This window comes from Salvelinus alpinus, chromosome 22 (genome assembly GCF_045679555.1).
Source record: "Salvelinus alpinus chromosome 22, SLU_Salpinus.1, whole genome shotgun sequence".
NCBI classification, from domain to species: Eukaryota; Metazoa; Chordata; class Actinopteri; order Salmoniformes; family Salmonidae; genus Salvelinus; species Salvelinus alpinus.
This window is the reverse complement of record NC_092107.1, coordinates 9,792,231-9,808,821: the sequence shown is the minus strand read 5'-3', so window position 1 is coordinate 9,808,821 and position 16,591 is coordinate 9,792,231. Positions and strand designations below refer to the sequence as shown.

The following is a 16,591-nucleotide window of genomic DNA, read 5'->3' as shown; positions in this document are numbered from 1 at the left end:
AGTTGAGAGGCACGTTGGTTACTAACGTTAGCAGACAAGGAGTTAGCTTAGGCCGATAGTCCTAGCTGAAGTATGATATTTGGACAAATAATTTGTTTTAGTTTTTTTTTGTGTAGGGGGGGTGAGTTTGAGTGAACCCCCATATGACATCTGAACTAATCTTCCCCCACTAATCACACTTCTATTACCACCTCCCCACCTACCAACTCCCCCTCCATTAACTCACTCCACTGTGTTTTATCATCTGCCTGCCATGCGCACATCAATCGAGCTCGAGCACAAACACTCTCTGTGGCGCGAGGAGACCTACAGGACCAGTCTCTGAACAGAACTTATCAGGACAGGCTGCACACTGAACACATTTACCGGCAGACCTCTTATGGGGAGTCTGGGAATTTAAATATTCACTGTTGACATTGTGCAGTGCTGGCTACAGGCCAGAACGGCCTAGTTCCCGGGGGGAAACTGTGCTGAGCTATCAGAACATTCTCTCCCACTGACTTAATAGGTAGCCTAGAAATCTTCCTCTTACATCTTGAGTAAATAATAATCTTTAAATATACCTCAAATTATCCCCCCTATTCTCAGATTATAAGTAATGATTTAGAACTACGCCTGGAACTGGATGTGCAGACCGGCTGGTGCTGTAGCCTGGCGCATTCCTTCAAGGGACTGTTAATATTTAGGCCGATTGCAGCAGGCGCCAAAACCACTACTAAATGCACTACTAAACCATTATTGCTGTGTGTGTGTGTGTGTGTGTGTGTGTGTGTGTGTGTGTGTGTGTGTGTGTGTGTGTGTGTGTGTGTGTGTGTGTGTGTGTGTGTGTGTGTGTGTGTGTGTGTGTGTGTGTGTGCCTTTTGCCTTGTTAGTGATCACAGAAAAATATGCATATCGTTTGCTTTTCACACATATTCTGTAAATACTGGGCCATGTTGCCATAAACAACAGTCTGTAAGAGATGCTGATGAGAGCAGACCGTCTGCTGGGTTTATTTCATATCGTCACGAAAGATCCTCTGTGCCAAAGGCCAAAGGGCCTGCAATGACCCCGAAGCTCACGAGACAAATCCACGAAGCACAGGAAATAAATAATTACAGTGTCCCTGTCTGTTTAGCTCTTAAAGTTCTTCCTGACAAACTTTTCACATTAAAAGTAGGCCTATGGTTATAAAGCTCTTCGACTCGTATTGGTGCTGTCAATTCAATGTGATCCATTCAAGTTTATTTTGAACGTCAAATTTCCCTTCGGAAATATATTTTGGTGAGCAATTTTAAACACACAATCTAATAGCCAACCCCCAAAAAATAAAACGGATGTGAAAAATGCATCTCATTTGTACAGTATCTTGCACCGAACAAAATCCACAAATACTTGCATAATCCCTGGGGGGTTTTCGCTATTACACAAAGGCAGCACACAACATGTACACAACATGTAAACTGGATTTATTTCTACATGTATAACGCATTTATCTTTGTGTCAGGGCCTCCTTCCTCAGAGCCTTCGTAGCGTTAAGATCATCATTAGAACCATCTAACGATGTATTTTTAGTAGCCGAGGTGTTTCCCATAGCATTCGTTAGTAACCTTAGAAAACCTTTGCACATCTACGAGTGATCCAGACCACTCGTAGAGTAGCCAAAGTGCATCATTAGATGTTTTTTTGCCCTTCCGCATCACTTTATTCTCAAAAGATCTTCGCTAAACATAGAATCAAGATGTCTGACTGTGACTGCCAGGGCCGGCTCTAGGCGCTGTGGGCACCCGGCCTATAGAGTGCCCCAGACCCAAAAATTATAAAATATATATATTAGATATATATACTTTTGGGGGGAATTCAGTTGGGGTCTCAAATTACTGTTGAGAGTTATCTAGATGTCCATCAGATGGTTTTCTCTTGTTATGTCAGTCACTAACAGTCACTCAATTAGCCTGTGTCAGCTAACAATTTTTAGATTGGTAAATTGAGTCTAGCCAGCTATCTAAACTTGTAGTAATAATGGTTGAATTATTGATTTGGCACAAAGGGCACTTGCTCAGGGGGCCGGACCTCCAGGGGGCCCCCATTGATTTTGTTAGTCACCCTCACTCAGATATCATATTAACATGGCATAAGTCATATTAAAAAATAGCTCTAAAGCTGCACATTTTTCTCTCCACACCATGGCAAAATGAGTAGAATTGCATGAAATGTTTTATAAAATGGTCAAATCTTCTCTCTGCCCCATGGCAAAATGTGTAGAATTGCAGCAAAGTTGCTTTAAAACTGCACCATTTTGTCTGCATCCCATGGCAAAATGTGTAGAATTGGAGGAAATTGTAACAACATTTCCCATAGGGCCCCCAAAAGGCTAGGGCCGGACCTGGTGACTGCGATAACTTCCGAATGAAGTTGACTACACATAAAAAGTTGCCAAAGTATTTGCAATTGCTACAAACAAGTGAAGGGTAAAATGATGCTTCAAATGAGAACTGAGATGACTGCATTAAAAGATACATAGGCTACAAGCCTATCTATATAGGCCCCGTGTGGCTCAGTTGGTAGAGCATGGCGCTTGCAACGCCAGGGTTGTGGGTTCATTCCCCACGGGGGGACCAGGATGAATATGTATGAACTTTACAATTTGTAAGTCGCTCTGGATAAGAGCGTCTGCTAAATGACGTAAATGTAAATGGCTAGTTCAATCATATTGAAATCAATTTCTATTACAATATATTTTGCGTCTAGGCTACTGTCTGTAATTTTTGGCTCAATGTTTTTCATGTATGACAACATGTGCTCAATGATGTGCCCAATCTGTGATCTGTGATTTAGTGCATTATTATTGGGAAAGCATAATTAGCCGCCTCAATAGCCTATTTGCAGCCATAGGTGGCAATATGTCTCTAGGAGCTGATCCATCGTCAGTATTATGGAATAACTTTCATGTTAAGGTATGATTTGAATGGAGAAAGCTGATCCGAGAGCAGCGCTGCTTTTCTTTCCATCCAGACAAATGGTCTAACAACTCATATAGCAAACGTCCTCTAAAAAGTTGGCTCTTAAATAACGATGCATCTGGTACGATTATCGTTAAGTTACATCGCAACTGGGAAAAGATGCCCAGTATTGTTTGAACAAACAAAACACTCACAATTCGATTTCAAAATAAAACTGCTGGTTGGATGAGTGTCATCCACTGAGTTTGTAGGCCTAAATAAATTAATATCCTAAAGAGGAAAGGGTTTTAAGGTAATTTCTCCTCTGTCGGAGCTCCAGAAAGGTCCAGAGAAATGATCAATTTGTAGCAGGAATATATGTTATAGGCAGAAAGTTACACACACAATAACAAGACTGTCAGGTCTCTCAGACGTTTATTGAATGAATCACACCCGCGACCCTTGTCTCCAGGACTGCAACCTACCGGTGTTGACCTGTGGCTGCACTGTTGTCCAGACATGAGGAAACTAGCATTCAAAACATTCAAATTATATACTTAAAATTTGAAAATGTTGATTTTTTTTATCTCAGAAAATGACTGCAAAAAAATAGCCTACTGGCTATACACATTCATAAAGGTTAAACACAATTGAAAATGTTACTGACTCAGAAAATGCAATTAAATTGCAATAGGCCTATACACAATTTGAAATAATTATCGAAAACGTTTACTTCTGTAGCATAAACTACTTGAAGGATTGTACATAATGATTATAGCTACATCATCCGCTTGACATTTTGCTGAGAGAGATAGGCCTACATATTATATAAACATTGTAGTGCATTTTGGTAGATTGCCATAGATCACAATACATTTTTTTGGGGAGTAAACACCTTTTACCCAAATCAGTGTGTTGCTCCCTGGGGTTGAATTGCTTTCAGAACTCAGATTAATAATTTAACCATTTCAATCAATTACAGAAATACTGTATTCGGCTACTGAATATTGGCGTTCAAAGCCTCCGTGCCCCTCAATGTGCAGTGGTAAAACACAAACATCATTACATTTCTGTATAACATAAAGATGTAAACACGTTTTGTACACAGACCGTAACATTAATTATATAACATAGATGCTGTACGTGTTGCACAAACGAAATACACCATAATAAAGATACAATACAGCGTAATAACCCAAGGCTATAACGTAATGATAGGTAGAGCGAACACCTATACGCATTTATACTAGGCTACATCTAACAAGGCAAAAATATATATTTTGGACTTTTGTCAGCAATGGTACCTGATTATATTTAAATGCATAAGTCCTTCATTCTGGATCTTTCATTTCCGAAGTCTGAATGAGGCAACCTGCCTTTTCAAAGTTGCTCCTGCAAATTGAAGTATACAGAAACCAAGCGCGTGCAACAACAGCGTCGCAGGACGGGACGAGAATTGGCCAACGCTGTAGCGCCCACTATACAAAGCACAACCCAATAACGATAGTAGTTCGTTCCCTGAGAAGTGCCTCTCCCGTTTGCACAACTTTTTATAACTTAAAACGCCAATTGAATTTTTCTGAATTCGCGAAACGAACTGGCACTGACAGCATCAACTCGAAACCCTTGAACCAACTTCTTCTCCCAACTGTACTGTACCGCTGCTCAGTCGTGAGTGGGGGCTATTTTCTACTGACACTCATGTAAGCAAGATACAATATATTGTACCTCATTTTTAGATGCGAAACAGCATTGATAACTGAGATATAGCTACACATTTACAAGATGGCAGTTTCAAAAGGCAAAGAAAGGGATATTGCACCTACTTGTGGCCAGTTTCCGTGCCCTGCCTTTGGACCTCATGATGCCAGTCCTTCGGCGTGGGTTTGTTAGATTTTTTCTTGGATCTTTTCCTGCTTTTTCTTTTTTCTCTGTCCTTTTCTCTGTGTTTCTCAATCCAGACTCGCTATCTCTCCAGCATTGTCAGTTTGGACACCTTCGCACATGCGCATAACCAAACTGGCAGCACCGCCAAAAAAGTTTGGAACGATTTATCACTTGATATGACTGATCTAGTCAGATGGCAATCGCAGAGAGATCCCTTCGTGTAAGATCTTTAAAGATCACCGAATATGAAACAGAGCCGACACGACCTCGAATCTACGGAGAGCCGGAGACATTAATTATAATGAACTATTCTCAAACTCTCACTATGCATGCCTACCTTTTGTGTTAAAAATGAAATCACATTCATCAATGTTCGGCTAAATTACTAATGTGAAACGTTTTCATTAAATGTTTTATACGTTTTAATTGTGTTTTGACCATCACAGCGACCACTAGGAAATGAATGAACCCCTCCTCCCCTGGTATGTGGGCAGTCGAACTGACAGCTCTAATATGAGGCTGTCCGAGGCTTTTTTTTTGTGAAGCGATGACAATTATTAATCTGTTTAATACTTTGAATTAAAACCCCTTTCTGCTGACGTGCATGCGTAAATTCCATCGCTTGCATGCAAATTGATAACCAAAATCAATGTTGTTGAACTCGAATAGTCTATTATAACTTTTGTGTAAAGCTGATGCACAATTGAACTGTTTTACTTTGCCTTACTCTTATCGGATTTGGGCACCACTGTATCAACATAGGATTGGTCCGATGAACCTAACAATGAAAACCCCAACAATCTTATTGGGCTATTGCACTACAGTCGTAGTGGAGAGATATTAACTGCAAGGTGTATTTGTTTATTAATTAAAACGCAGTATAATTAAGGTAATTGCTCATTAATTAGATCCGCATGAGGTCATGTTGATCTTGCACGTGAACCCTTTAATGGCTTGTGAACTCGATTTATTGATTCCAAAGTATGTTGAAATTGATTTAAGTAATGACATCATATAAATTGTAAAGAACAAAAATAAGACATCCCTTTGGCCGATGTCCATTATACCTTTCAATAGGGCAAGTAATACGCCTATAGGTTGGACCCCGTTTATGCTAAAATACCTCTCGGAAATATGAATTCATGTTTTTGATAACTGTGGGCAATTGAGTCAGTACCACATTATCAATAGAAAAGGCGCGTGGGGTGTGTGTGTTATCCAATTCAGTCAAATACATTTGCTGTCAAACTATATGTTAAATGTTCATAAAGGTGTCATTAAGGAAAATACTGTCTCAAGTTATTCGTCCAACATACTTACAGTTTAGAGAAATCACCAAGTAATTTAAGTCACCAAGTCAAGAAAGGTTAATATAGGTACTTTATTGTGGGTATACCTCAGCCTAGCACCAAAGTAATGACATAAATGGTGCTATTAAGTACACCGTGTGCTGGAGAGGGTGGCTTGCGGCGCAGGCAGGCATGCAGCCTTTCAGACCCATAGCTACAGCTCGAGGCAGCGCGCTCAATTAGCCTAAATGGAAACAGTTTTCATTCATTGCAATAACTCACTGTTCTCGAGACCACTTTCAGAATACATACTTTATTATGACACGCTGACCCGGAGGCGCGGAATGGCAGGACCAGGGAACGCTGGAGAGATCTGTGCAGCCCGGTGGGTTGTAATTATTAGACATTCATTGGGTTCAAGACCCTTTGCAAGTATAGCTAAATTATTTGCTTTCTTGTGCTATAGTTCGAATTTAAATCCCATCAAAAAAAGTGGTTGGGCAGTTCACAACGTTTGGATCCTATTTTAACCTAATTAGATGCGTTACCTTGGGTAATTTCTGCAGAAAATAAGAACTCACGTTAATATCTGGTAATTGATTGTTTATTTCAATGCATTTAGTTATGTTTGGGAGGTTGTTTAGGGGTTAAAATAAATACATAATTTGTATAGGAGCCGTCGAAGCCAGACTAAAAGTGAGAAGGGAGCCTCCCGCACAAGGAAATTACCGCGCACCCGCGTGACCTTTGAGCAAGGTAATCAATCAAGTGATCAACAGGGATATTTTATCAATGCTTTTCCCAGCCAAGACGTTTCTGAAATAAAATAAGGAGATGGACAACGACGATAAAGCGTGTAGACTATACTACTAAATACAAATAATAATACGGTATAAATACTCCCATCACATTTGCAAAAACATAAAAATAATAATTTGTCAAGTCAATTGTTGTATGTGCATGAGCAGTATTTTGCATGAGCAGTATTTTGATTTATAAAACATATACTTTTTATTATAATAACACTAATAACAAAAGCATTTTTAAAAAGCCTACAAATAAAACGTCTTTATAAATAAACCACACTAACAACAATAATAATAACAACACATATTAACAACACCAATAACAATAATAATACTATTAATAATAATAGTCTAATAATAATAGTTATTATTATAACTTGTTTTATAACTCTTATATGTGCAACTGCTTTTGAATCTGATACTGGTGCCTAAACATTTTATGCTTTTGACATAAACGTGTGCTGGGTGTTAGAATCATCATGCCATACTGCCTGTGTTTTTACAACCATTTTTTCACCTTTAACTTCGAGAGTATAATCATATTACCATCATTTCCTGCTCTTATTCAATTGTAATAATTCATATAATGCCATGTTCGAAGGAGTGTGATCCGGCGAAAAGGCCGGGAGTGGAGCACGCTAGTGCCCGGTGAGCAGTGCCCCTCCGTGGAGAGAAGTGCGAGTATTTTATAACCTATACGGACCACTGAGCTCTGGTACCGACACCCATTCAACACAATCTACATTGCCAAAACACCACGGGGAACTCCAACTTTCTGCCTAATTTTTCCGTTCAAGTAGAGATACGCAGAAATAATCTGAAACTGTTCGCTCCTGGATTTTTGACTACATCGAAAAGCATCCACTATACGCTTCTACTTTTCGATCAAAGTTAATATTAGGCTACACTGTTGTGGCTATTTGGATATTGAGGTGTTCATATTTCCACCATTTGCTTATGGGCAGGGGTGTCATGCACCCCAAAAAACTGAGCAGGCACAAAGTATGTGAGGATGGCTGGGGGGTGATCCTGGAGGAGGGCTATGTCCCCATCCATAAATTTGAGAATTTAGAATTTTTTTGTTGTTGTATTTTCTCCCTTTTTTCTCCCCAATTGCGATCCAATCTCATTGCTGCAACACCCCAACGGGCTCGGGAGAGGCGAAGGTCGAGTCATGCATCCTCCGAAACATGACCCGCCAATCCGCGCTTCTTAACACCCGCCCACTTAACCTGGAAGCCAGCTGCACCAATGTGAGGAGGAAACACGTTCAACTGACGACCGAAGTCAGCCTGCAGGCGTCCCGGCGAAACCCTCCTCTAACCCGGAGGACATTGGGCCAATTGTGCGCCGCCCTATGGGACTTCCGGTCACGGCCGGTTGTGACACAGCCTGGGATCAAGCCCGGGTCTGTAGTGACGCCTCAAGCACTGTGATGCAGTGCCTTAGACTGCTGCGCCACTTGGGAGGCCGAATTTAGCATTATTTCAAACTCCTGAAACAGCTTTTTCCTGTGATCTAGAGCCATAATCATGATGCTTAATTATATGTAAAAATATAAATATGATAATAATTCTGCATGTCTAAGCAAACCTCTTGAGCTGTCTGTATCCTCCTGACAAAACTAGATATGCTTCTCTGAATCTCTGCTCAAGGGTAGAATATTGAAAGGAATGTGAATCATATTCAGTACATTTAGTTATTTCTTGCTTTTCTAAAGTTTACCAAACCTGCCAAGATGCATACCACCTAAGATAATTAGACAAGTTAGCTACTATAACTAGATTGATAGCCTGAAATGGGTTCTTGGTAGCTAGTTATGAGTTTGAAAGATTCCTGGAACCTATCTGGGCTAGCTTATACCAACTTCATACATGTGGCTAGTAGTATTACAGAGAAAAAACAAACAAACAAAAACAATGGCCATGACATGTCTTCTTATGTGTTCCTCAGTTTCCAAATCTGTTAAAAGGGTAATCTACAGTTCAAACAATAACAAATAACTACCCCACCACTGTTTTGGTGGAAAGTTTCAAGAAGGGGCTGGAGTAATGTAACCACACTCAAATTCATAGACAGAGCTATGAATACAAGCACTGACCATCCATGACATCAAAATTATAGTTTTAACCATGTTTTGAGCCTAGTGCTTGTTTACAATTACATAGTTTGTAAACAATAGAGTAAAAAAAAAGCGTATATTTTGGGTTCTGAAGGGTTACGACAGTTGAAGTAAGGTCATGAGGGATTTATAAATAATATTTTTCAAAAATCAATTGGTATACAATTGGTATATTCACGGTCTCTCTCTTCAAGCAGATTTCAGTAAAAACTGTAACTGGGCCACTCAGGAACATTCACTGTCTTCTTGGTATGCAACTCCGGTATAGATTTGGCCTTGTGTTTTAGATTATTGTCCTGCTGAAAGGTGAAGTCATCTCCCACTGGCACATACTACCATACCCCGTTCAAAGGCGCGTACATATTTTGCCTTGCCCATTCACGCCCTGAATGGGACACATACACAATCCATGTCTCAATTGTCTCAAGGCTTAAAAATCCTTCTTTAACCTGCCTTCTCCCCTCCATAATACATTGATGGAAGTAGATTTAACAAATTACATCAATAGGGGATCTATGTCATGGAAAGAGCAGGTGTTTGTAATGTTTTGTACACTCAGTGTAGATTGAAAACCTAGACCTATAGCCACAAGGCCTATTTATTAGCCCACTCCTTATACAAAGTCCACACTCAACAAATTAATGTAATATTTTTTTTTTACCAGCAATAACCCAGTAACCTCTCCTCATGTGAAGTCAACATGTTTCCCCTGCAAACCCAACTTGTGCTGGAGAATGAAATAGATAATAAAGTATTAGTGACTGTGATTGCATTAAGTCTTTAAGCAAGGCTTTCATTCGATGTCATGTGATTCAAGCAAGGAGTTCTTGGTTCAATTGTATACTTCCTGGTTCAGTCGTGTTTAAAGCAGAATATATTTGATGAGCTTGGTAGAGCTTGGAAGAGCACAACCCTTGCATTTGAACAAATAAGCCATGTCTGCATTGTGGCGACACACTTGAGAAACCTAAGAAAGTGCACCAAGACAGAGTATCATAACAATGCCCGTGACGCTGTGGAGAACATGTGAGCAAATACAATCTAAGTACTGTAGGCTACAGTATCAAAATACCGTTCTGTGCTTCAACAAATAAATATGTCTTTGCTCATCAAAGTGTGCATCAACAACAATCAACTAAGAGCTGCTAATAGTTTAGAACATTGCAACCAAATATTCTCCCCAAACCATTTGTCTGTTGAGATTGTATTCATTTCATGTCCTTTAGCATTGGTTTCTTTGCAGCAATTCAACCATGAAGGTCTGATTCGTGCAGTCGCCTCTGAACAGTTGATGTTGAGATGCGTCTGTTACTTGAACTCTGTGAAGGACTTATTTGGGCTGCAATTTCTGAGACTGGTAACTCTAATGAACTGATCCTCTGCAGCAGAGGTAACTCTGGGTCTTCCTTTCTTGTGGCGGTCCTCATGAGAGCCAGTTTCATCATAGTGCTTGATGATTTTTGCAACTGCACTTGAAGAAACTTTCAAAGTTCTTGACATTTTCCGGATTGACTGACCTTCATGTCTTAATGTAATGATGGACTGTTGTTTCTCTTTGCTTATTTGAGCTGTTCTTGCATAATATGGATTTGGTCTTTTACCAAATAGAGCTATCTTCTGTATACCACCCCTACCTTGTCACAACACAACTGATTGGCTCAAACGCATTAAGAAGGAAAGAAATTCCACAAATTAACATTTAACAAGGCACACCTGTTAATTGAAGTGCATTCCAGGTGACTACCTCATGAAGCTGGTTGAGAGAATGCCAAAAGTGTGCAAAGCTATCATCAAGGCAAAGGGTGGCAACTTTGAAGAATCTCAAATCTAAAATAGATTTTGATTTGTTTAACACTTTTTTGGTTACTACATGATTTCATGTGTTATTTAATAGTTTTGATGTCTTCACTATTATTCCAAAATGTAGAAAATAGTAAAAATAAAGAAAACCCTGGAATGAGTAGGTGTGTCCAAACTTTTGACTGGTACTATATACAGTATATATATATATATACACTGTACCTTAATGTCTGACACAGAAATGGAATAGGCCTAGACCTACTAAAGGCAAGACACAAAGGTTTGCAAGGACAATTTATGCACTGGTGGACAGTCTGCTATAGCAAGTGTATACGTATCTATTTGTCAATCCTGATACATACCTTTGGTTTGGAGGTGGTAAAATTGTTAAAATGCTTTACAACAGCTATAGTAAATTACACCCAACCAAACAAGTGTGTGCAGTGATGACAGATTCTTAGACTACAATATTTCTAACGTTTGTTGCTCCATAATGTTGTACCGCCATCTAGTGCTCAATAAGCGGAACGGTTTACAATAAAGCAATGAAACAAACTATTGTCTAAACGTACCTATAACAAATATATTCTACAACAGAGGTATAGATATGTAGATAACACTAGCAATACGATGAGGGTAATGTATACATTCACTGCTGGTATTTCAGGGGCAAGCAAACTCTATTGACATCTTGGTGAGGCAGATAGTTGAGTGCATTTTAACAGTGATTCCCGGTAGACCTCTCTAAGGGGCGGATTACTATGCACTCTCGAGACAATCTGGAGAAGTATTTATGGACATGGTGTGGCGGGGATGTCTACGGGCAGTCGTTTATCCTCGAACTCAGCAGCTCGATTAGGTCACAGACAGGTTACAGAGCCGTCCTCATCAATTCTGATTGACTTTTCCATTGCAAAAGTCTCTTCAACTAAGAGACCTGACAAGTAATCAATCTGTCATTCAATCAGCATTATTTATCTGGGGTTTACCGTAAGAGCAGACTGGAGTGGGATGCTCGTCAGTTTCCCGGTTGCAGTGACATAATGGTTTCTGGAGACCATGCATAGGAATAAGACAGCTGTGTCACACAAAAGTTCCAAAAACCATTTGTTTTTATTAGCACTGAATCAAACTATTTCATTCCAATACCAAACAAGAGCTCTTATTCCCATAGGCCAATTTTTTGTCTCCAATGTAAGCCTATGCCTGCCCCCTTCAGCCTAGGCTATATCCAAGTTATTTTGTGCCTTATCAAATTAACAGTTCATTCTCCTTGGGAAACATTTAGAAAAATATCTTTAATCAGAATCAGTGTTTCATTGAATTGTCTCTGGTGAGCAGACCAGGGAAAGGCATCAGACATGACTCAGAAGCACTTGTGATGGATCACGTTGGACCCCATCTCCTGGTACTCCAAGGCACTGATGCACATGTCTCCAAAGATGGAGAGAGAGGACAGGAGGGAGCCCCCCAGCCAGGCAGTATCCATCACAGGGACTGGCCCCACGCGGTCTCCTTGCGGGGCCAGAGCCGAGGCCTCCTCCCTCAGTCTGTGGCCCATCCCGGGAAGGAGGCTGGAGCCCCCGGCAAGGACGGCGTTGTCTAGGAGCAGCTGCCACAGGTCTGCATCGCTCTCCAACACAGAGCTCACCAGGAGACTGGGGATGCCTTGTGTTACCATGCGGACAGTCTGAGGAGAGAAGAGGATTTCGGGCGCCCCGAACCTCTCGCTGCCAATCCTCAGCATCTGTCCGTCAGGGAGCTGGTAGTCCGCATCGGCGCTGCCGATGATGGTTGTGGCTGTCTCTGAGGAGGGATCAGTGGATACATAACACATCTGCTCCTTGATGATGGTCACGGTGTCATGTTCCTGTGTGGTGCTGGAGAACTGAGCTCCAGACTCCTTCAGCAGCAGAGCCAGGTGGGCCGTGACATCCTGCCCTCCCAGGCCCAGCTGACGCACAGCGTGGGGGAGGCAGTGGCCCTCGAAAACTGGGACGGCGTGGGTGACGTCGTAGCCACAGTCCACCACACAGCCGGTCACCCTGCCTGAAGACAGCAGGGCCAGGAGCGACTGAGGGGCCAGGTACAATGCAGGGACACCCAGCCCCTCGAACATCATCCTGCAGGTCTTTTCCCTGTCCGACTGGGTGGTCAAGGGGAACTCAGTCAGTAAAACTGGGCTCTCACATGAGGGGGTCTTCACGTGCATGTTGAAAACATAGCTCCATATGGCCTCCATATCAGCCCATGACACCACCCTCCCACGCTTCATGGGACGAATCACAGACAAGTCGTCTCTCCTCCCCCATGCCTCATCTCCAAAGCAGAGCTCTCCTTCACTAGAGTTGCTCTCAGATCTGCCAGTGACATTTTTACAGATCAGACTAGGCTCTGTACTGCCTGAGTTCCCAACTCTCATCTGGTCAGTTCCATTGTCAATCACAACTGCAGTTGGCAAATGTGCCATTTCTCTCTCAATTCTAGCAGCAGAAAGTATGAAAAGAGTTCCCACAAATATGAAATAAAGTTATGCCTTATTACAGTCCCCCCTTCTCCATTCCTATCACTTTGTGATACATTACCAAGTACCTCGGCAATGAAAACATTCTGATTTCAGAACAGATTAGAACACCATTATGATGTCACAAGCACTTTCTCCTCTAGTTTCAATGTGCGTGTATCCGGATCGGTGACAATGGGTGAGTTAATTTTGCATCACCCGGTGATATAGTTGTCATATTTGCTGATAACGTGGCGAGAGTAAATATTTGTATTTAACTCAGCAAATAAGAAGAAGATGAAATTGCGATACTTCTGTTTGTGTCCTGCTTAGGTTTGCAATACTGACAACATTTTGTGTAAACATTTTATAATTTTTTTGGTATGTATTTTTATTCAAGTTTTACAGAATGTACATCAATATAAGTACAAAGATTTTACCATATCCCAACCACCCTCCTTCCCTCCATACAACACATCCACCCAACCCCCTTAGTCCCCCCCTACCTTTACGCCTTACCTCAGTCCACCAACCTCTATTCCATCCCTCCCTCCGAACCACCCACCCCAACCTCCTCTCAACCACCCACACTGATCACCCCATATAGCCAACCCATCCCACACCCTCCCTCAATTCGGGCCTAGAAAACAAAAATTCTACAGAGATATCACATCAAATAAACAATCAAGAATACAGGGGGGGGGGGGGGGGGGGGATATACAAACAACTCAATACAGATTCAAAATACAAAAGCAGAAATAAGTAAATGATCAGTAAACCTTAGACAAACGTGCTTGGACTGGATAGCATTATATTGATGACTGTACCTATTATGTAATGACTACTGGTAATGCCTACTGGGAAACCTTAAAGCACATCATCAGAGGAGAGCCTCTGTAAGCCATTAACGTATGATATAAATGGTTGCTATTTTCTAACAAATGTATCATTGGAACCCCTAAGAGAATACTTAATTTTCTCAAGCTTTAGGAAGAACATTACATTGTTGAGCCATTGAGAAGTAGAGGGGGGCTGAGCAGACTTCCACTAGAGAAGAATTCTACGTCGAGCTAATAAGGATGTAAAAGCAACAATATGGGCATGTTTGGGGTCCAAGGAGAACAAGTCTTCTGGAATACCAAAGACAGCTATCAAGGGACAAGGCTGCAGGTTCATTTCAAGCACCACAGATAAAGTTTGAAAAATAGAATCCCAGTAATTTTGCAGTTTAGAGCACTGAAGAAACATGTGACTAAGGTCACATGGTGAGACATGACATCTATCACACTCATCATTTACATTTGGATATATGTCAGACAATCTGGATTTAGAAAAATGCACCCTATGTAAAACCTTAAATTGTATGACACTAAGACGAGCACAAGATGTAGTGGAGCGTACTCTATCAATTGCATCATCCCACCACTCCGGTGTAAATTCAACACCCAGATTTGGCATGGTTCCCAAGATCCTCAAAAGGTTCTACAGCTGCACCATCAAGAGCATCCTGACCGGTTGCATCACCACCTGGTATGGCAACTGCTCGGCATCTGACCGTAAGGCGCTACAGAGGGTAGTGCGAACGGCCCCGTACATCACTGGGGCCAATCTTCCTGCCATCCAGGACCTATATAATAGGAGGTGTCAGAGGAAAACCCATAAAATTGTCAGAGACTCCAGTCAACCAAGTTATAGACTGTTTTCTCTGCTACCGCACGGCAAGCGTTACCGGAGCGCAAAGTCTAGGACCAAAAGCCATAAGACTGTTGAACAATTCATAAAATCGCCACCAGACAATTTACATTGACCCCCCCCTCCCTTTTGTACACTGCTGCTACTCGCTGTTTGTTTGTTACCTATGCATAGTCACTTCGCCCCCACCTACAGTACATGTACAGATTACCTCAACTAGCCTGTACCCCCACACACTGACTCGGTACCGGTGCCCCCTGTATATAGCCTCGTTATGTTATTCTTATTGTGTTACTTTTTATTATTACCTTTTATTTTAATCTACTTGGTAAATATGTTCTTCTTCTTGAACTGCACTGTTGGTTAAGGGCTTGTAAGTAAGCATTTCACGGTAAAGTCTACACTTGTTGTATTTGGCGCATGTGACAAATAAAGTTTGATTTAATTTTGTTGGTGGAGTGTTTGGTGGAGTGTCTGCCTTGCGGTCAGAGGCCGAGCAGTTGCCATACCAGGCAGTGATGCAACCAGTCAGGATGCTCTCGATGGTGCAGCTGTAGAACCTTTTGAGGATCTGAGGACCCATGCCAAATCTTTTCAGTCTCCTGAGGGGTAAAAGGTTTTGTCATGCCCTCTTCACGACTGTCTTGGTGTGCTTGGACCATGTTAGTTTGTTGGTGATGTGGACACCAAGGAACTTGAAGCTCTCAACCTGCTCCACTGCAGACCTGTCGATGAGAATGTGGGCGTGCTCAGTCCTCTTTTTCCTGTAGTCCACAATAATCTCCTTTGTCTTGATCACGTTGAGGGAGAGGTTGTTGTCCTGGAACCACACAGCCAGGTCTCTGACCTCCTCCCTATAGGCTGTCGTTGTCAGCTGTTGTGTCATCGGCAAATTTAATGATGGTTTTGGAGTCGTGCCTGGCCGTGCAGTCATGAGTGAACAGGGAGTACAGGAGGGGACTGAGCAAGCACCCATGAAGGGCCCCTGTGTTGAGGATCAGCGTGTCGGATGTGTTGTTACCTACCCTTGCCACCTGGGGGCGGCCCGTCAGGAAGTCCAGGATCCACTTGCAGAGGGAGGTGTTTAGTCCCAGGTTCCTTATAGCTTATTGATGAGCTTTGAGGGCACTATGGTGTTGAACGCTGAGCTGTAGTCAATGAATAGCATTCTCACATAGGTGCTCCTTTTGTCCAGGTGGGAAAGGCAATGTGGAGTGCAATAGAGACTGTATCATCTGTGGATCTGTTGGGGCGGTAGACAAATTGGAGTGTGTCTACGGTTTCTGGGCTGATGACCAGTGTCATGACGTTGGCCTGGGGGTAGGTTTATGACAGTCATAAATACCTCTTTCCCCCCTCCCCCGTTCCTCTTCCCTACTCTACTGATGTGACATTAGAAAGCCCCTTTGGTTAACATAGAGATTCTGGGAACATCAGAAGTTGGGGGGAAATTAACTATATTCTGGTAATCCGACCAACTGAACAGATGCGGTGGTACTTAAGGTATATTATGTCAGTTCGGTTGCCCTCTGACACATTCTCATCAATGATAGAATGACATAAACTCTACC

General features: G+C 41.8%; 2 protein-coding genes across 15 annotated transcripts in view; both read right to left on the bottom strand.

The window, feature by feature from the left end:
- The window catches only part of LOC139548968 (histone-lysine N-methyltransferase MECOM-like), a 173,110-nt gene extending 168,037 nt beyond the window's left edge, over positions 1–5,073 (bottom strand). For 9 of the 14 annotated variants that reach the window (XM_071358955.1, XM_071358950.1, XM_071358956.1 and 6 more), the window contains exon 1: positions 4,748–5,073. In XM_071358955.1, the coding sequence (XP_071215056.1) occupies positions 4,748–4,784 (37 nt within the window). In that variant the 5' untranslated portion in view covers positions 4,785–5,073. The remainder of the gene's footprint in view (positions 1–4,747) is intronic. The other 5 variants (XM_071358948.1, XM_071358952.1, XM_071358951.1 and 2 more) reach the window with 1 other exon arrangement.
- Positions 5,074–12,191: 7,118 nt separating this feature from the next.
- On the bottom strand, positions 12,192–13,295 carry LOC139549783 (uncharacterized). Its single transcript, XM_071360543.1, has one exon. The coding sequence runs from the start codon at positions 13,293–13,295 to the stop codon at positions 12,192–12,194; it is 1,104 nt and encodes a 367-aa protein (XP_071216644.1).
- Between the last annotated feature and the right edge of the window lie 3,296 nt (positions 13,296–16,591).

What these genes read in the sequence shown, in the direction of transcription:
- LOC139549783 (XM_071360543.1), bottom strand. Translation starts at nt 13,295, where the DNA reads ATGGCACATTTGCCAACTGCAGTTGTGATTGACAATGGAACTGACCAG.